The sequence below is a fragment of the Pseudorca crassidens genome, chromosome 18, assembly GCF_039906515.1.
Source record: "Pseudorca crassidens isolate mPseCra1 chromosome 18, mPseCra1.hap1, whole genome shotgun sequence".
Lineage (NCBI taxonomy): Eukaryota > Metazoa > Chordata > Mammalia > Artiodactyla > Delphinidae > Pseudorca > Pseudorca crassidens.
The window spans coordinates 41762682-41780200 of NC_090313.1; the positions used below are offsets into that span (position 1 = coordinate 41762682).

The 17519-nt window shown below is 34.8% G+C and overlaps 1 protein-coding gene across 4 annotated transcripts in view; it reads right to left on the bottom strand.

Annotated features, from left to right (window-relative positions):
- Window positions 1-17519, bottom strand: part of PCDH9 (protocadherin 9) — a 966004-nt gene that overhangs the window by 227089 nt on the left and 721396 nt on the right. Inside the window, exon 5 of one of the 4 annotated variants that reach the window (XM_067712926.1) lies at window positions 8261-8291. The exons of the other annotated variants lie outside the window; for them this stretch is intronic. Coding sequence (XP_067569027.1) covers window positions 8261-8291 — 31 coding nt within the window. The remainder of the gene's footprint in view (window positions 1-8260; window positions 8292-17519) is intronic. 4 annotated transcript variants of the gene reach the window in all.

Consider the following 17519-nt stretch of genomic DNA (forward strand, 5'->3'; position numbering starts at 1 on the left):
GTGAAATTCCTCCTAGAATTCAATGTTAAATAAAAGTATGTGCTTCCTAATAAACTGCTATGCCTCCCTTTATTAGACAATGACAGCTACCCAATCCATTGCCCTTCTGTTCTAAAACTGGCCTCCAGGAAACCAAGAGCTAATATTTAAGCTCAATTTTAGTAGCTAATATTACATTTCCCTTCCTGTCACGCACTCCATACTTCTAATACATAATTCTTAGGGTTTTTTCCTCTTAATTATTTTACAACTTTAAAATTTTTCGGTACAATAAAGTCATTTAAAAGTAAGCATGACAAAAAATGATGAATTAGGGCTTCCCTGGTGGTGCAGTGGTTGAGAGTCCGCCTGCCCATGCAGGGGACACGGGTTCATGCCCCGGTCTCGGAAGATCCCACATGTCGCAGAGCGGCTAAGCCCATGAGCCATGGCTGCTGAGCCTGCGCTTCCGGAGCCTGTGCTCCGCAATGGGAGAGGCCAAAACAGTGACAGGCCCGTGTACCGCAAAAAAAAGAAAAAAAAAAAAAATGAATTAATACATGTATAAATAAATGAATGAATGAATCAGTCAATCAATATGTTCCACCTTATGGCATCCATTATTCCCAACAAGATAAATTGGCATGTTCTATCCAATCCTGTTTGCCAGTATCATCTAAGCAAGTCACAATAGGGCAATACTTTAAAGAGTTTCAATAGTGAAATTTAAAAACAATAGATGACTCTTGATCATAAATTAGGAACCTCCTCTCCCAAATAAACAATAGATTTAAATATTAATCTAATCTAATATTATCTAATCTATCTAATCTAAAATATTATCTACTCTAATATGAAATATTATTTAAATATTATGGAAATATACCTTAATATGGGCAAGACTGGGGCTTTAAGTGGGGATTAGAAGGGTATAATTTAAGGGATTCAAATTTATGTTAATCTATTTACCATCTATGGGTGAGAAGACAGTCATCTCAGAGCAGATATTTGCTCTGAGGGTTGTAAGTTGTACAAATTTAGGAGGAATATGAATTTACTTTGGATGTATGCAACTTTGGGGGGAGAACAATAAAATTTTTGACTTGCCTTACTCCAAAATCCTTGGTCTGAAGTGCTGTTGGTGGGAGGGGACAGGAAGTGACCAGGAAATTCAAGGGGAGGTCAATCAATTTTTAGAAGGAATTTAAAAACTCCTTCAAAACCCTAACTCATGACTTGAAGGCACGGCAAATTGGTTTATTAGAACACGGTGGTCCCAACAGAGGCCCAAAGACACAAAGGGCAACAAGATCCCCGAAGTAAACTACTCTAAATAAAAAATCTTGTCTGGTGACCCAGATATTACATAAAATTTTCTGAGGGTTCATGGGAAATAGTCTGTTTCTGGGTATAGTTTGTGTTTGAGGCTAGGAACCTCTGAGAACCCAGCTACTTGGCAGTAATATTTGTGCTTTGGGAAAGCTGACTTTGCAAATGAGCTCTGTAAAGCCTGGGCTATTTTTGCTATCAGGATTTTGGTATCCTATTCTGAAAAAAGGTGGTGACAAAAGTGCATTCCTCTTTGGGCTCTGTAAGGATGAGGTAACAATATATGTAAATCCCTAAAAAACCTCAGGTGTCTAGTAATCTCCTAATTGAGAGATCGCTTATTATTATAGCCAATCAGTATGTTTGGCCATATTTATTAAGGTGGCTTCATTGGGTTATGTACAAAACTGACCATAGAAAAATGGGCAAAAGTTTTGTGGCGTTCAAACTGACCTTCAACAGAAAAAGAGTCAGAGGCACATTTTTTATAATCTCAGGCTTGTTTCTAATTAGCAGTATGTCCATGAGTAAACCACTTAGAGCTTCTGAGTCTCAATTTCCATATCTGAAAAATAAAACATGAGCTAGTCCAGAAATTCCCTAAGGTCCTTTAGGCCCTAAGATTTGATTAGTTTATGAATCCTTTTAATGCATGAGTATCATATCTTGAGTCCTTTGCTAGGCATTATGAAAGGAACAGACGAAACATGCCAGCTCCCTTCCCTACAAGAGGTTATGATCCCGATATGTCTAAAGAGCCTTTTAATCCACATTTGCACAACACAATAACCTTCTCAATTATATAAGCTTTGTTAAGTATTCTCCTGAATTTGCAGACCAAAGCAGCTTTAGGCCATTGGAAAATCCTGTGCAAAACCAGGATGACTAGCATTTACAGATTCTGAGCTTCTCTTTTTGAGTGATCAGTGGCAGGCCTATTAAAACAGAATCTACACTTTCACATTTTACTGACAAGGGATTACACTAAATAAAACTTTTTTGACTGACACATATTTCCTATTACTCAGATTGTCCTTTGCTGACAAACCAACAATCCAAATAGGTTCACGACAAAAAAACAAGGTCTTGTCCTCTCCTGACTATTAACAATGATGAGAGAGAGCATTTTGCCTCCCTCTAGCCTTCCTTATGTCCTTTCCTTATCCTCAACACTATTATTTATTTATTTATTTATTTATTTATTTTTTGCGGTACGTGGGCCTCTCACTGCTGTGGCCTCTCCCGTCGTGGAGCACAGGCTCCGGATGCGCAGGCTCAGCGGCCATGGCTCACGGGCCCAGCCGCTCTGCGGCATGTGGGATCTTCCCGGACCAGGGCACGAACCCGTGTCCCTTGCATCGGCAGGCGGAGTCTCAACCACTGCGCCACCAGGGGAGCCCCCTATTATTTATTTTTAGCAACTTTGTCCTCTAACTTCTTAAACCAATAAGTACTATGTAATAAATTGTCAGTGATAATGGACTTCCCTGAATTTGTATTAAATGCATATATAATGATTTTTTCTCTCTCCCATTTAATTTGGAATCTATGATTGTCCTGAAATTCCTTAGGTTTTCTTTCCTGTTAATAGAAGAAATCAGTCATCTTAACATGAACTAAATGCATTTAATTTTTTCATAACACTGTGTGGGAGATGATACCAGATCAGAAACTGCCAGGTATTGTGCACTGCTGTACTTTCTCTGCAATAGTCCTGCAGATCACCTTGTAGGTCCAAAGCCACATAGAAACCTCTCATGCAAAACTGTCTCCCTGGGACCAGCCAAGCTTATTTTAATGCTCATTGCCTTTAGAATTGATCTATCAGGTATTTGGTTATTTAGCTAATCTCTTCCAATGGCAGAGTCCTCAAATCCTATGCATTTGCAGGATGTATTCTTAACTCTGGACCTTTACTCTTTAGGGCTAATAAATTCCACAACAGAACCATAAATGGGATATTTTCCTCATGATAATTGAACTGTATGATGTCTTGTACTTAGGTATCCTATGTCTTAATTCATACCCAGTTTTAAAAGGGCCTGTTTCCATGACCTCAGGAACCCCTTGTCTTCCAGGACAGAGGAGAATGAAATGCTGCATGATTAATGACACTATCTAAATACTGGCACAAGCTGGCAAGCTCTTGCAAAGTAGGCGTGTTTGACTGCATTCTGCCCAACACAACAACTCATTAAGCAATATTTTCCCCATTAATGTTTAGTATTAAATGCTGAATGAAAGACTAAATATCATACGAAAAAACAAATTGAAAACAGCACAGTAGGGTTTAGGGGAAGCAGCCAACAGCCTCCCCTTCATTTGGAAGACAGCTTGCATACCTATTCCAAAGATTAATGAGCAATCAGTTCTAAATTAAACCAAGACCTGCATTTAAAGCTTTTTTCCCCCCTCTGTTGAAAGCATGGCTATGAGTTACACTAACTGAGATAAAATACAGTATTACCCTTTCCACGTGTTGTGTAATGTGGTTAGAAACATGAAAGATTGTTTCTGAAACATTTCCTTCACATTTTTTCATCATTTATTTTCCTGCACTATTTGAAAGGAAATGGGCCATGATGAGGTCGGTAGTTTCTGCCACATTATGTAGAATCTTGTTCTCTGTCAGTCACTCAAAAAATAGTCACCTCTTTGAAGATGGAATAATAAAACTGCTTTTATGAACATCACAGATCCTGTCATAGGTGGCTAACACAGAATTTCAATTCTATAAAAACTGTTAAAAGAAACTACCTTTCAGTAGGAGCACTGATACAGATTTCATGAGTGCAATACTGTAGAGCCCACTACATTGTTGAGGCCTGATGACACTAGTTGTGTGTGTTATGGTGAGAAATTTGCAAATACCCACAATGTGACTGAATCCTCAAAATGCAAAACTGGTCCAAGAGTTCATTTGTGGAGCTTGATTTATAAAAATCTGACATAGTAAACAATTCACAAACTCATCATTTAGGGATTCATAATCCAGGTCTCTAATCTTAGGACATCTGTGAAAGAACGTGCATAGATGTGTGTGCACACATATTTTTAATACATTATTTTGTTTGTGTGTGCACATATATACTTTTTCTGGGATGAATTCTATAGTTTGGCATTAGATTTTGAAAGAGAAATTTGATATCAAACTTTTAAGAATTATTACATAAGGCAGTGTTTCTATACTTTGGCTATACTTTAAAAATTACCTATGGGGCTTCCCCGGTGGCACAGTGGTTGAGAGTCCGCCTGCCGATGCAGGGGATACGGGTTCGTGCCCCGGTCTGGGAAGATCCCACATGCCACGGAGCGGCTGGGCCCGTGAGCTATGGCCGCTGAGCCTGCGCGTCCGGAGCGTGTGCTCCGCAACGGGAGAAGCCACAGCAGTGAGAGGCCCGCGCACCGCAAAAAGAAAAAAAAAAAGTTAACTCATTCTTTCATTTTCATTCCCTGCATCATTGCCTTTCTGTGAAAGGCCCCATCCTCCTCCTCCGCCATCTCCATTGTCATAACTTACAATTACATAGCACTTGCTATATGCCAGTATATTATATAAGAACATCCATTTAATCCTCAGAGCAACCTTATACTATAAGCACTATTATTAGGACTATTTCACAGATGAGGAATAGAAAAACAGAGCTTGAGAATTTGCCTAAAGGTAAAGAAAGGGAGTTGAGAGGAGAAAAATAAACTAAGTGGTGATGTAGTTACGGATAATGACAATAATTCATGTGTTCAAGTAAGATATAACATGTGGCTTTAACAGCATAGTTCCTTCCTCAAACAAAAGTTCATCTGAGCTTAACTTGTATATAAGAGTAATACTATATGTACAGTAACTCAGTAGAAGCATGCACATACAGACTGCTGTATAGGAGTGTAATGGGGGTTAGAATCAGGAAAGAGGCAAAGTGAGGGGTGAGAAGAGATTAAATAAGGCTGCTTTTTTTATGATTATGATTATGATTACTATTACCATTACCACTTAGAAGATGATTGAATCAAGTAAGTGCATCCATAAAACCACTCTCAGAACACCGTTTTTTCTGTTGGCACAGAAGGAAAAAACATACATCATAGGAAAAAAAAAAAAAACTTCCTTATGGTTTTTAGAAATTTCAACTTTTGAAAGATACTTGAATAGAAAATAATTTACCTAATAGAACAATCAGAAAGTTTTGAATTGAATTTATATATTTTAGTTTCAGTCTATATTATGAAACCTCCATTGACATGCTGATAATCAAGGTCAGTATAGCTCATTATGAAGTGATGCTAAATAGTGATTAATGTGCTTGATCACTCAGACCTCAGGTGGAGAAGTGAGGGAAAGAAAACAACAACAAAAAAAAAACAAATAGTGGGAAGGGCTGAGTTCATGTTGTTTTTGCCAAAATCAGCTTTCAAAATCTTTTATCACAATCTGATTATATGAATTATTCTATTAAAATCAAAATAAATTGAAAGTAATAAAATATCTTGAAGGTATTTTATTATGTATGATAAATCTTCCTAGTTTTATAATAATACAAAATGGCTATTAATTTCCTCTGAAATATGAGTTCCATTTGTAGCAGAAGTATCAAATTTTTTTTATTACTGTTTCTTTTGTGTCCATCTTTATCTGCCACGGAAGACTGGCATTTTAGTTCTGTGACTCTTGTGTGTCTTGAATATTCATAAGTAATTCCAGAAGAAGTAATTAGTACCCTTTCCGCTCAAGAATTTCTAAAGAGGTTACAGGTAAATCTGACAAATTTCAAGACCTGTTAAGAACTTTCTTCCTTTCAGCTAAAGGGAATTAATGGTAACATTATAATTTGGACTCCCACAACGACCTGGACAAATCTGGATATGTAGAGCTATTAAAAGGGCAGCCCAAGGGGAGAGGAACAGAAAGGAAAACTTTTAGATGTTAACATTCCTCCAAGTGTTAACTCAGATTTTCTTGAGAAATGCGAAAGGACTAAAATGGTTATATGCACTTTCTAGCAAAGCAAACACAAGCCAATATGTTGCAGCTTATAATGATATGTGTTGGAAAATCAAAAAGTAGAGAATACTCATTCTTAAAATAGAGAATATTATTCTTAAACCAAAATATGTAGCTACCTCCAGTATCTTGAAAAAAATTGCCGTCTTTTGTTTGTTTTAAAATAGCTGGCAACTTTTGGAGGAAATCTCTATTACAAACCTTGAGTGAGTGAATGAGTGTGCATGTATGTGTGTGTGTGTGTACCCACCATGCACACTTTCATCCCTCAGGAGAAAAATCTCAGAATTTCACAAGTTAGTGTCACTACTAATTGTGGTTCTAACTTCAGTTGTGTGCTTTTTAGAACTGTTCGGCACTACTTCTGGTTCTCTCTCTCTCATTCCCTTTCTGTACAGTGGCATTTTAAATCTTCCTTCTTTCTTACACCTCTCATCGCCACTTATTTGCCCCCTCCCTCCCTCTACAAAGGCCATGTCAATTATTGGACTCAGACAACATCAGCAGGGAATTCCCCCGATCTGCCATCCCTTTACAATCTTCCCTAATTCTTCACTTATCATTTCTGCTTTCAAAATTAAGGTCAGCAAGTCTCCTGTGATATCCTAGTCCCTCCATGGGTTCTGCATCCAATTTTCTCCTCCCTCTCTGGAACTAAATACTATCAATTATGACTCTTTTATTCACTCTTCAATGTTTCCTTCTTTTCTGGCACACCACCATCAGCATTTACATAGGTCAAAATCTTTTCCATTGTAAAACAAAGCAAAAAGAAAAAAAAAAATCTTTCTTTTAGCTCACCTACTCAGTCTTGCTGCTTTAAGCCAAATTTCTTTAAACACATTTGTCTGCACTGAATGTCTCTGACTCTTTACCACTCATTTACGTTTCAAGCTGCTGTAATTTGGCCTCTGCCCACAACATACATTCATCTGCATCTCATACATCTCCATTTGCATTCCCCAAAGGCCCTTCAAAATAAGCATGTCCAAAAGGGACTTTATCCTCTTCTCTCTCAAACTCCCCAGCTTTCACCTTGTTGCCAAGGTTGAGACCATGTATGTTATTCTTGACTTATCCAACTCCTTCGACCCACACAATTTAATCTTAGATGTCAGCTCCTAAATAGTGTTTAAATCTTTCCATTTATTTGCACCTCAACTGCACAGACCTTCCCTTTCAAAGCACTTATTTGCACTATTTAATTGGGTGTCAGTCTGAGTCTCCCAGTAGAAGAGGCTATGACAATATTATTCTTTGTATATTCTCAGGGCTGAGCACCAGGCTAAGACATAATTGGTGCTCAGTAAAAATAAATAATAGGTGTGAGTGTAAAGCCACCTATCCATTTCTACCTAGAAGGGGAGAAAGCTTCCACTATCTGGGACCTCCTTGTTGCAAGCACTTCAGAGAAGTAATGATGCTATTTATTTTAATTATGAACTGAACAAACACGAAGAAAGAACACCTGAGGTTTGAGATACAAATTCTTTGCAAAGTGACCGTGATCATGTGGTGCTAATAAAAGATAGAAATAAGAGTACTGTGTCTTGTACAAATATTTTGATTAACGTTTTGTCAGAATGAAGATTCCCCAAAAGAGGAAAATCTGTACAACTCAAAGTTCAGAAATTTTACTGAGCTAAAATGCCTAAAAATCATGACAGTTTTAAATTCCATGTATTTTTTAACTTACACAATGCTTTTAAATCACTCTGTCTCTCCATCCCTCCCTGCCCCCATAGTATACTGATTTACAGTTCCTTCTAGGTCACTAGTATTTGTTAAATTGGCATAATTTATCTTTTTATTTTATGAATACTTAGAAAGAGATAAATTCTTACTGCACTGGGAGTGAACATGCAAGATGCTTTTGATAACCTGGTTTTACTCTTAATATCTGAAACATAGTAAAGTCAAATTTCACATGAAGGAAGTTTGAAACAGACTTACCACATCCCCAGCAAAAGTATCTCAAAGTGACCTAAATGAGAAATGTTAGGATTACTTTTGTTTGTAACAAAATCTCTGTGAACAAGAGAATCTGTCTTTTGGATTAGTTCTAGATAATAAACCTACATGATTATCTTTGGTGCAAACAAAATTGCATGAAAGTACTGTGAGCATATCACTGAATTCACACAACTGCCAAAGTGGTAGAAAAAGCCATTCCATGCCTGGTTGAGCTAAATATGAGCAGGTAGGCCTTGCAGCGGTGATGGGATTTGAATATGAATATTCTTGGGATTTCCTCATTCCTAGCCAGCTTTGTTTTTGGACACTAAAACTAACTAGCACTAATCCAATACAAAAGCTTTTCAGAAAACATTATCAGTCTTACAGGACACCTCCTGGGGAAAATAGCTGGTTACTGAAAACTTATTTTTTTTACTTTTGTCCATTTTTCCATGTTGTAATCACTCCCAAATTATTTTAACAGGGTGAAATACAGCTCCTACTTTGTTTTATTCAAGGTGTTACACAAAGAAGACAAATTCCAAACCAGCAAATGTTGTCATGTCATTTTTCTTAATTAAAAGATAGAAAACTCTTTTTGATTCATCACTTTGTATGTTAGATATAAATTTTCCCTACTACTTTGACCTAGAGATGATTGTTTTCTCTTTTTCTGCATTCATCTCTGCCCCTCTCTTTTAATTTATATAAAACAGATGAGAATATTCAGGTGCTTATGTGGATGTAGTTTTGATACTCTGAAGAAGGAAGTTCATTCTCCTGGACTTTCTATTTCATAGACTGGTAATACCCTTTCTGCTAATGAAGTTCCATGTTGTTGAAACTACATAAGGAAAGCTGCTTGACTTTTTACATTCTTAACAATACTTTGACACAATGGCCCAAAATAAGTAAGGAAGTCAAAGATAAAAAGAAAATATAAAGAATGGATCATATATTAGAGACAAATCATCAAATGCATACATTGATCAAGTATACAAGGTCACTCCTATGTGTCCCTAAGTAAATACTAAAAGGAATCAAATTACAGTAGCTCTGTTGGAGGGTTATTATACCATAGTCTCTAAAGTAAAAAGGGGTAAAGGTGTTGTTACAGAAAAAAAAAACCTAAATTATACACACAATAAAAAATATATTGTTAAAGAGTGATGATCCTGAAGGAATAACTTATTTTTTTTTAATCCTTCCTGCAATTTCACCATCTCTCGTTTACCTAGAATTAGAAAAATAACAACAGAAATGACAGAGAAAGACAAAGCCTGATCCTTTTGGAGCTGGCTTTATAATTTCTGAAAGATCCACACCCCTGCTTTGTTGTCTTGGGCAATGAATACTCTCAGCAGTTCCCTTCACAGGGGAGTCTTCCATTTCCGACTTGGCATTCCTCCTCTGCCAGACAAGGTCACTCAATTATCTTCTCTTCAGATGCCAGCCCCGCAGAAGGAAACTACTCTACTGAGGAAGCTCCTAGTGATAGTGCAATTGTACAAACAGAAACAAAAGTGCTGGCATCTTGCTAAAATGTGTTTTCCAAGCAACTGAAGGGTAATTTTCAGCTGTACAGTATCAACTACTAAACTACACATAAAATGTGAGTACCTAATCAAAAGGAAACAATCTTTCTTCATTCTAAGCCAGTCATACCTTTTGTATTACTGTGTAAAGTATTGTTTGTTTAAGTCAGAGTAACCTATCCATAGACAGAAAAAAATCCATTTAGAACAGTATTACATTAGTACAGCAATTGCTAGCAAAATTCTTCTAAAAGGATAGGCAGAGTATAACAATGGTCTTCTTTTTCCATTTAAACAGTAAAACTGGCCTGATTTACACAGTTTATAGGAACTGTGAAACTCTTATTTAGATTTAAAAACAATTTTTTCTTATATTTGTCCTAATTGGTGCATCATTCTACTACTCACACTAGGATATTTGTAAAGTAGAATTTAAAAAAATGACCTCCCATTACTCAGTTAATTTTCAAAGCAGTGGCAAATTCATCTAGAAAACCACTGTTAAACTGGAGTGGCACCCTTCTTACTCTTCTCTAACAATCCTATGGGAATTGATTGCTTCCACAGTTAAATAGAATATCTCCTCTAATCTCCTCTAAGTGCTGTTGACCTATCTCTGCCATTGCCTCCCAAGTATATAATAAATCAAGTGCATTTTACATGAAAAATGAAGTAATTACTCAGTGAATCCAATGGCTAATTGCACATAGAGGCCTCTGGGAGATAATGAGACAAATCAGTGTCAGATTTCAAAAGGCAGAAAGGAAGTTGAAGTTAATAACTCTCAAATACCCACAGGTTGAAAAGGACTTGAGATGTACCATTTCTTCAGACACAAACTGATTCCCCACTTAAGGGAACTGGAAAATTCTAGCTATACACCTAGGCTTTACACCAATAATAGTACTGACAGCTGAGAAAATAGAACCTATTGCACTAAAATGAACTATTTGGGGGGAAAAGTAACTGCCTTTTATTACTATTTGTATGAAGTTTTTTGAGCAACAAAAAGGTTTGTATCTCTTTTTCTTTTTGTTTGCACATCAGCAGAGTCATAGTTGTTCCAAAAACTAATAACTACACTGTTTGTTAAGATGTGATGAAATCTGATCGTCTGGAGAATATTAAATAAAATCATATTGGAACTGAATATTATGCAGTCTCTTTATTATAAGAAGTCTGCTTTAAAGTGCTTTAAAGTACTTTTTTTCTGAAAGATAAAAGTATTTGACAGATCAAACTGAATTGCTTTGTCTCTTTCTTCTTATATCTCTTTTATAGGGTATAGTATATATGTGTGACATAAAGTACAATATATATATACCACAGTTACAGATCAAAGATATAAAGCAAAAGTTCCTCATACAGATCAATACCACATAAACACAAGACAGTATTGCATACTAGAAAAAAATATATATCACCTTACTTTGGGGGAAAAAATACTTTTCTTTTTCAGGAAAAAAATTCTTTTCCAAGAACTAAATGACCCACAACTTTCATGATAAGAGTTATAGCCATAAATACACACACAACACAGATACACAATACACCATAAATACATTCACACACACACATATCTCCCTACATATGTAGTTAAGTTATATTGATATTTTTATATTGTCAGTCACTATCAGTGGAATTTAATACACGAGAATTTCTCTGCTTACACTTTCAAACTTAAGTGCAGGTTTTAATTTCTTCTTAAGCTTCTCCTACTCCCTTCTCATATGGTCTAGAGTTTTGAAGGTCTTTTGTCTATGGAAAGAAATTATTAATACTGTCAGAGCATGAGAAGATATGTGTTTGTGACAAGGATTCCCAGTGGTCAACCTTTCAGACTTCATTACTTTTAGACAGTGTGTGACTTATCTCCTGAAACTATCTCAAATGAGATGAAAACACTGACTCAGTAACATTTTACCTCTTTCTTATTGCAGTGCTTTGAATATTAAATCTCTATTAATTGATGTAGATTATTTACATAGTCCTATCTCTTTTGGGAGAATTCTTACCTCTTTGCCATCTATTAAGTATCTTTGTGGTATCTTTTTTCTTTTTTTTCTTTTTTTTTAAAGAAAGTAAACTATGCCATTAACAAGAAAAAGAAAAAAAAAGTCCCCCAATTATCATCAATCTAGTATCACAATACGTGCTAAACAAATGTCATTTAGAAATTAGGACAATCCTCATTATACTTTAGTAATGCCTATTTCCATGTGTCTGCTGATCCAATGAAAACATAAAAATATGGTTAATATTACCAGCAAGGCTCTTCCCTGTCTTCACCAGCAAGTAAGTTGATTGTGAGGAAATGAGATGATTTGTGCAGTTAAACAGCACAAAGAAATCTCTTGTTGATGTTGGCTGCATTATAATTTTGAGGACTCACTCTGGGGAGTACACTGTCTTTTGATATACTTCACCAATCGCTTCCTGTTTTGAAATATTTGTACACCTTTATGTGAGACTCCCTGACTTCCTACACTTATGTTTTCAGGCCTGAACCATGATGCTTGATGTTGAAGAGAGGCTGTGGGTTTTGGGGGTTTTGTTTTTGTTTTTTTTTTAATCCTCCATTGTTTTTCCCCTATGCTTATTATTGTGATAGTACTGAAGTGCCTTAAGAAAAAAAGGACTTTAAAAATAACTACAAGTGATTAAAAAGAGTTGGAGGTAAAACAAAATCCTTGTTTTGTTTTAAACCTTTTTTTTTTTTCCTTTGCTTCCTTTTGTCTGCTCTCTTTGATCTCTTTTGTCCCCTGCTTCCTTGGTAATATTGGTTCTATCAGACTCAGGTGGTGATAAGAACTCTGGTCTAAAGAACAAAAGACAAATGAGAACTTGCTGATAATAGATAGCTCCGCTTTTGCATTTATTTTGAGACTGGGAGGATGCTGCACTTTATTCCCATCAAGTACCAGAAAACAACAGTCTTTATCCCCATTTAATCTCAATGGATTTCTGTGATGTACTCATTAAAAGTTATATATGGAAAACTGATTAAAAATCATTGTTTTCAATCTGGCAGTCGAAAGCACTGCTACCAACAAAAAGGCATAATGTTAAAATAAAAGGCTAGTACATTATGAACGTCTCAAGAAGCAATCTTCTTGTTATGGTATGAATCTTTCATTCACTAGAAGTTCTTTACTATCAAGAATTTGTACTAAAGGAAGAAAAGCCTCATCTACATTTTAACAGCTCCTCTAAGAAACATTGATTATATCTTGAGATGCCTTAGTGGTGGTTATCCTTCCCCTAAATCTGTAAAAGGCAGGACAGCTCCTGGACAAAGAAGAGGAACAGTTTTTGATTTGAGGCTTTAAATCATTTTCCTTTTAAAGTACTGTTTATACACTCTAATTAATGAAGCATCAAAACAAAGATGTTCATTGAATTTTAAGTTAGATTTCCATCATGTGATTATTCATGAAAGATAACAAGCAAGGAACTTAAAGAGTTTTAGGCTACAGGCTCATGTTAACTTAAATTCTCTGAGTTACAATTTCCTCTCCTGCTAAATGAGAATGTCTGTACATAACTAATTGCTCTGTTTCTTCCACCCTAATATATGTTATTTATGTTTATTTCATAAACTGGAATTCCTTAAATCAAATCTCGATGCTTAAACATGTCCTATAAATCTGTCAGTAGAGGAGTTGTCCAAATAAGAACTGGAAAAGATTTACAAATAGACCAGTGGGTTTTAATATTTAAGACAAATATATAAAGATTTGATTGATTTTATTTTCTAACTGCTCACTTCCATATCAGAAGAGCCATTCTCATTGGTTTTCCCTTTTCTTTCTACCTGTTATTAGTGCTTGGCTATTACAGCATTTTTGGCAGAATATTGAACTATTTTAAACTGAGTGACAGTATGAAAACTAATTATAGTTTTAAAAATGATTTAACCGAGGGTAAGATGTAGTGGCTTAATGATATGTATAACTCAAAAAAGTATCTATGAAGGAGTTAAAAGGTTATCCTATAGCCTTAGCAACACATACTTGTGTAGGCTGAGGAAGGCACTATTACGCTCATGTTCCCTAGCACTCTGGCAGTTCTGTGCTGCTGGGATTCAGGGCTTCTGGGCTGATGTTATTTCTGGCAGAGAGGGATAAAGCCAGGGCCTTCACTTGAAGCAATGGTGAAAGGGCACCAGCTGTTTCCAGATAATTGTGGATATGTTCCAGACTATTAATCTCTTCCTTTTTAGAATTTTAACTCACTTTCTATTTTCTCATAATGAGCCATTGAACCCTTTTCTACATTTCATGGTTTATACTTTTTAAAAAACAATTAAATATTGAGAATATGTAAAAAATAGAAAGTGTAAAACTATTTAGATACTCATCATAAATTAGCAATCAAATTCCTTTTGCTTTTAAGTATAATAACTACTTTCAGAAAATAATTTTTTAAGAAATCATTGTTCTCTGAATCCTAAGATTATTTTTTTAGCTAGACCCTAAGGTATTAGTCAATTAATTCTAGTAGTAAGTAGCTAGTCAACTTACTGGTTAAAGTCAGCAGAATAGATAGAATGTAAAAGTTGTCACAAACATATTGTTCAAAGAAAAAAATCTACCAACAACATGGTGAGCTTGGTTTCTTTTATATCTACATCCATTTACAAATCTTGAAAATAAATACAAGACTAAAGCCTGAGAAAGGAGGAGTGATGGAAAATTTTACTTTCTGTACTCAACATATCTGTAATATTTGTCTTATTTCAAAGAACCATGGTTCTTTGTAATAAAAAGCTTTATAAAGAGTATGTGAAAACTGAGAATAAAATGAATATCAACAGTGGTTTGATGACTTAGTTGAATATGAACTATAAGGTAAGCCACTGAGGTATTATAAACAGTTTCCTAAGATATGACAAACTATATTATGTTTTAAAAATGGTTCTATATAGAGATATAAATTTCCATATAGACTTCTAAGTTCTAATTTCTATATAGAGATCCAGGTAGTTAAACATCTAAAAATAAATGAAAAGTACAGAAATGAAAAAGAAAATAATGAAAAGTACATGGGCTTACAAACTGGGAGAAATGTTACAATTTCAATAAGAATATTGAATCTGTAGATTAAGTTTATAAAATACAAAATCATTTAGTAATTCTGGTTTTCATTTGCTACTAATAGGCAAAATTTTATCTCCTTAAAAGTGTAATAATATTTCTTTCACTTTTGATGAGTAAACACCATTTTTTTATCAATATTCTATAAATATAGTTAAGAAATTAAAAGAAGAACATACAATATCGAAAAAAATCCAGGTGTTTTTTTAAAAAATTAGCTTTAATGTCCCTATTAATTATAAAAATGCTGGGATCATAACCATTTGTTTAAGTATTTAATGACTTGAGTCCTCTATGTTTGTATTAGAAGCAAAACAAAACATATTATTGCAAAAACTAATTTTTTTTAAATTCATCTTTATAAAACATACCATATTAAAGTTAAATTACACCAAAAAAAAGACTATTTTCCCTGAAAATTCTTCTAAATCATATTTCCTGATTTTCCCATGTGTAGCAAGGAACAACGTATTACAGTTTAAAAGGAGCAGTAAATTACTTAAAAAAAAATAAGCATTTATCTTTTAGTTTTCTGCAAATTTAACAAAATATTTTTAATCTCCTTCACTTTAAAAATATTATATCCCAATCTTACACTCACTGATGAAAACACCTGATTTTAAGTACTTTTTCCTCATGTCACTGAATTTAAATAGACTAAATATCATTACTTATTCATTGCAAGAGGCACTTATTTAACCACAGTATTATTTTAATTTGTTTATGCTGTTAGCTTTAAGAGACACAGCTTAGAGAGAAGTCAACACATATTTTGCATGGCTATCCAACAACTTTATTAATTGACTGTATTATCTAACAACATGTTTTGATTAAAATGCAAACATAAAGTTATAGAAAGAACACCCCAAAATCATTTTATTTAACCAAATCCAGTTTTAGTGTCATTGGTTGATTTCTGGAGTTCTGTGTGGGCTGCATGTTGACGGAGGGTAGAAGTCTGGTCTTATTAGACAATTTGAAAATATAACTGAAAACACTATGAAATGATCATCATGGCAGCATATACACTTTGTTTAGATTCAGTAATTTTCCTCATTCTCACTTTTAGAAGTGCTGTTTTCATTAATGCATATTGATGTTTCAACTTCAGAGAATGAACCTGATGAATTCAAAATTGAAAATTCTGCTGGTCCCAGCTCCGTGATGTCATTCTGATATAACTATGTAATTTAGAAGACTTCACAATTTTTGGAGAAAAATCAGGAGAATCTGAAACCTCTAGTTTTATAAAGATGAATAGTTTTTTTTAAAGGATGCCTTAATTAAATTGTTACTGTATATTTTTTTTCCTTTCTCTCTCCTACCCACTTTCTCTTATGAATCGCCTTAGCTGCATGCATTCCTATAAGAGTTATACTACTGGTGACTCTTCACTCAGTATAACTGTCTAATGAATGCATCATGCATCAAGGCTGACAGTCTTTTTAGTACCCTTATAAACGTTGGCAGTGTATTCTGTTGTTAGAGATTCTGAAATTCATAACAAATTCAAAAATAGCTCTTGTCAAGTGGGACAAAAGCTACAGTTATTAATACCTGGCAGGAATATTTTATTATAAAACTGTGGCTTATCTTTTTTTCTCAATTTATTATATAAAAATACACTTGGCCCCAAAGTACAAAATGGCTCTCTAATAAAGAAGTACTATTGAGTCCTTTAATCCAAATCTGTTTGATTGTTTATGTTTATACGTGGCATAAATGGAAACCAAACCAATGACTCACCAAACTTTTTGACATTCTGATTAGTAAAGTGCTGGTAACAGAACAATGTTTAATGTATATTCTTCAGAACAAGAAACATTGGAAAACTGGAATCATCCACTTCAATATTTAGTCATGGCAGGAATAATAAACTGCATTTGTCACATTAAAAATTGTTAGCACGATGGAGACATTTCTTGGTATGCCTGGCTTCCCTTGCAGCAACTCACCACTAGGCTCTGAATTATATATAGAATAAGATGTCCTTTTTCAACTAACATGAAATTTAAAAAAAATAATAATAACTGTGAATATTTTTGCAATGTCTTTAAGTCTAAAATACCATACTATAATCACAAATATCCTTGTTGAAACTCTCTTAGAATAACAAGCTCTAAGATTTGCTATGTATTTTAGCAAATTCCTATCCAGCCCTCCACTAAACAGCCCAGATGTGAGAAGAGCAATAGGTAGGATAATCCAAATACCACAATTTATATCACTTTGTTTATGACATATTTTAAGTTATGATACAACAGAATTTCATATCAAACTTGACTGATTCAGAATGCAGCAGGTGAAACCCTTGACTATTAGGAGTACCCTTAACTATCTAGAAACAAGATATTACAGTTGACAGTAGAGCCTAGACTCACATCTTAGAAAACTCTCTTCTCTTCATCTAATTAAAATAATTCTCAGGAAGGGCTCTGGTTGACATTACTTGGGTAACATGCCCTCAGTTTTCCCAGGGCCATGTGCTGTTATCATTGGCAACCTCCACTATCACAGATCTGGAATAGCAGTATGAGGGAGGTTTCTCCCCACGTCTATGATGCTAGCTACTAGAAGAAACAAAGTTTCAAAGAATAAACTAAAAAATGTTCACTATAATGTATG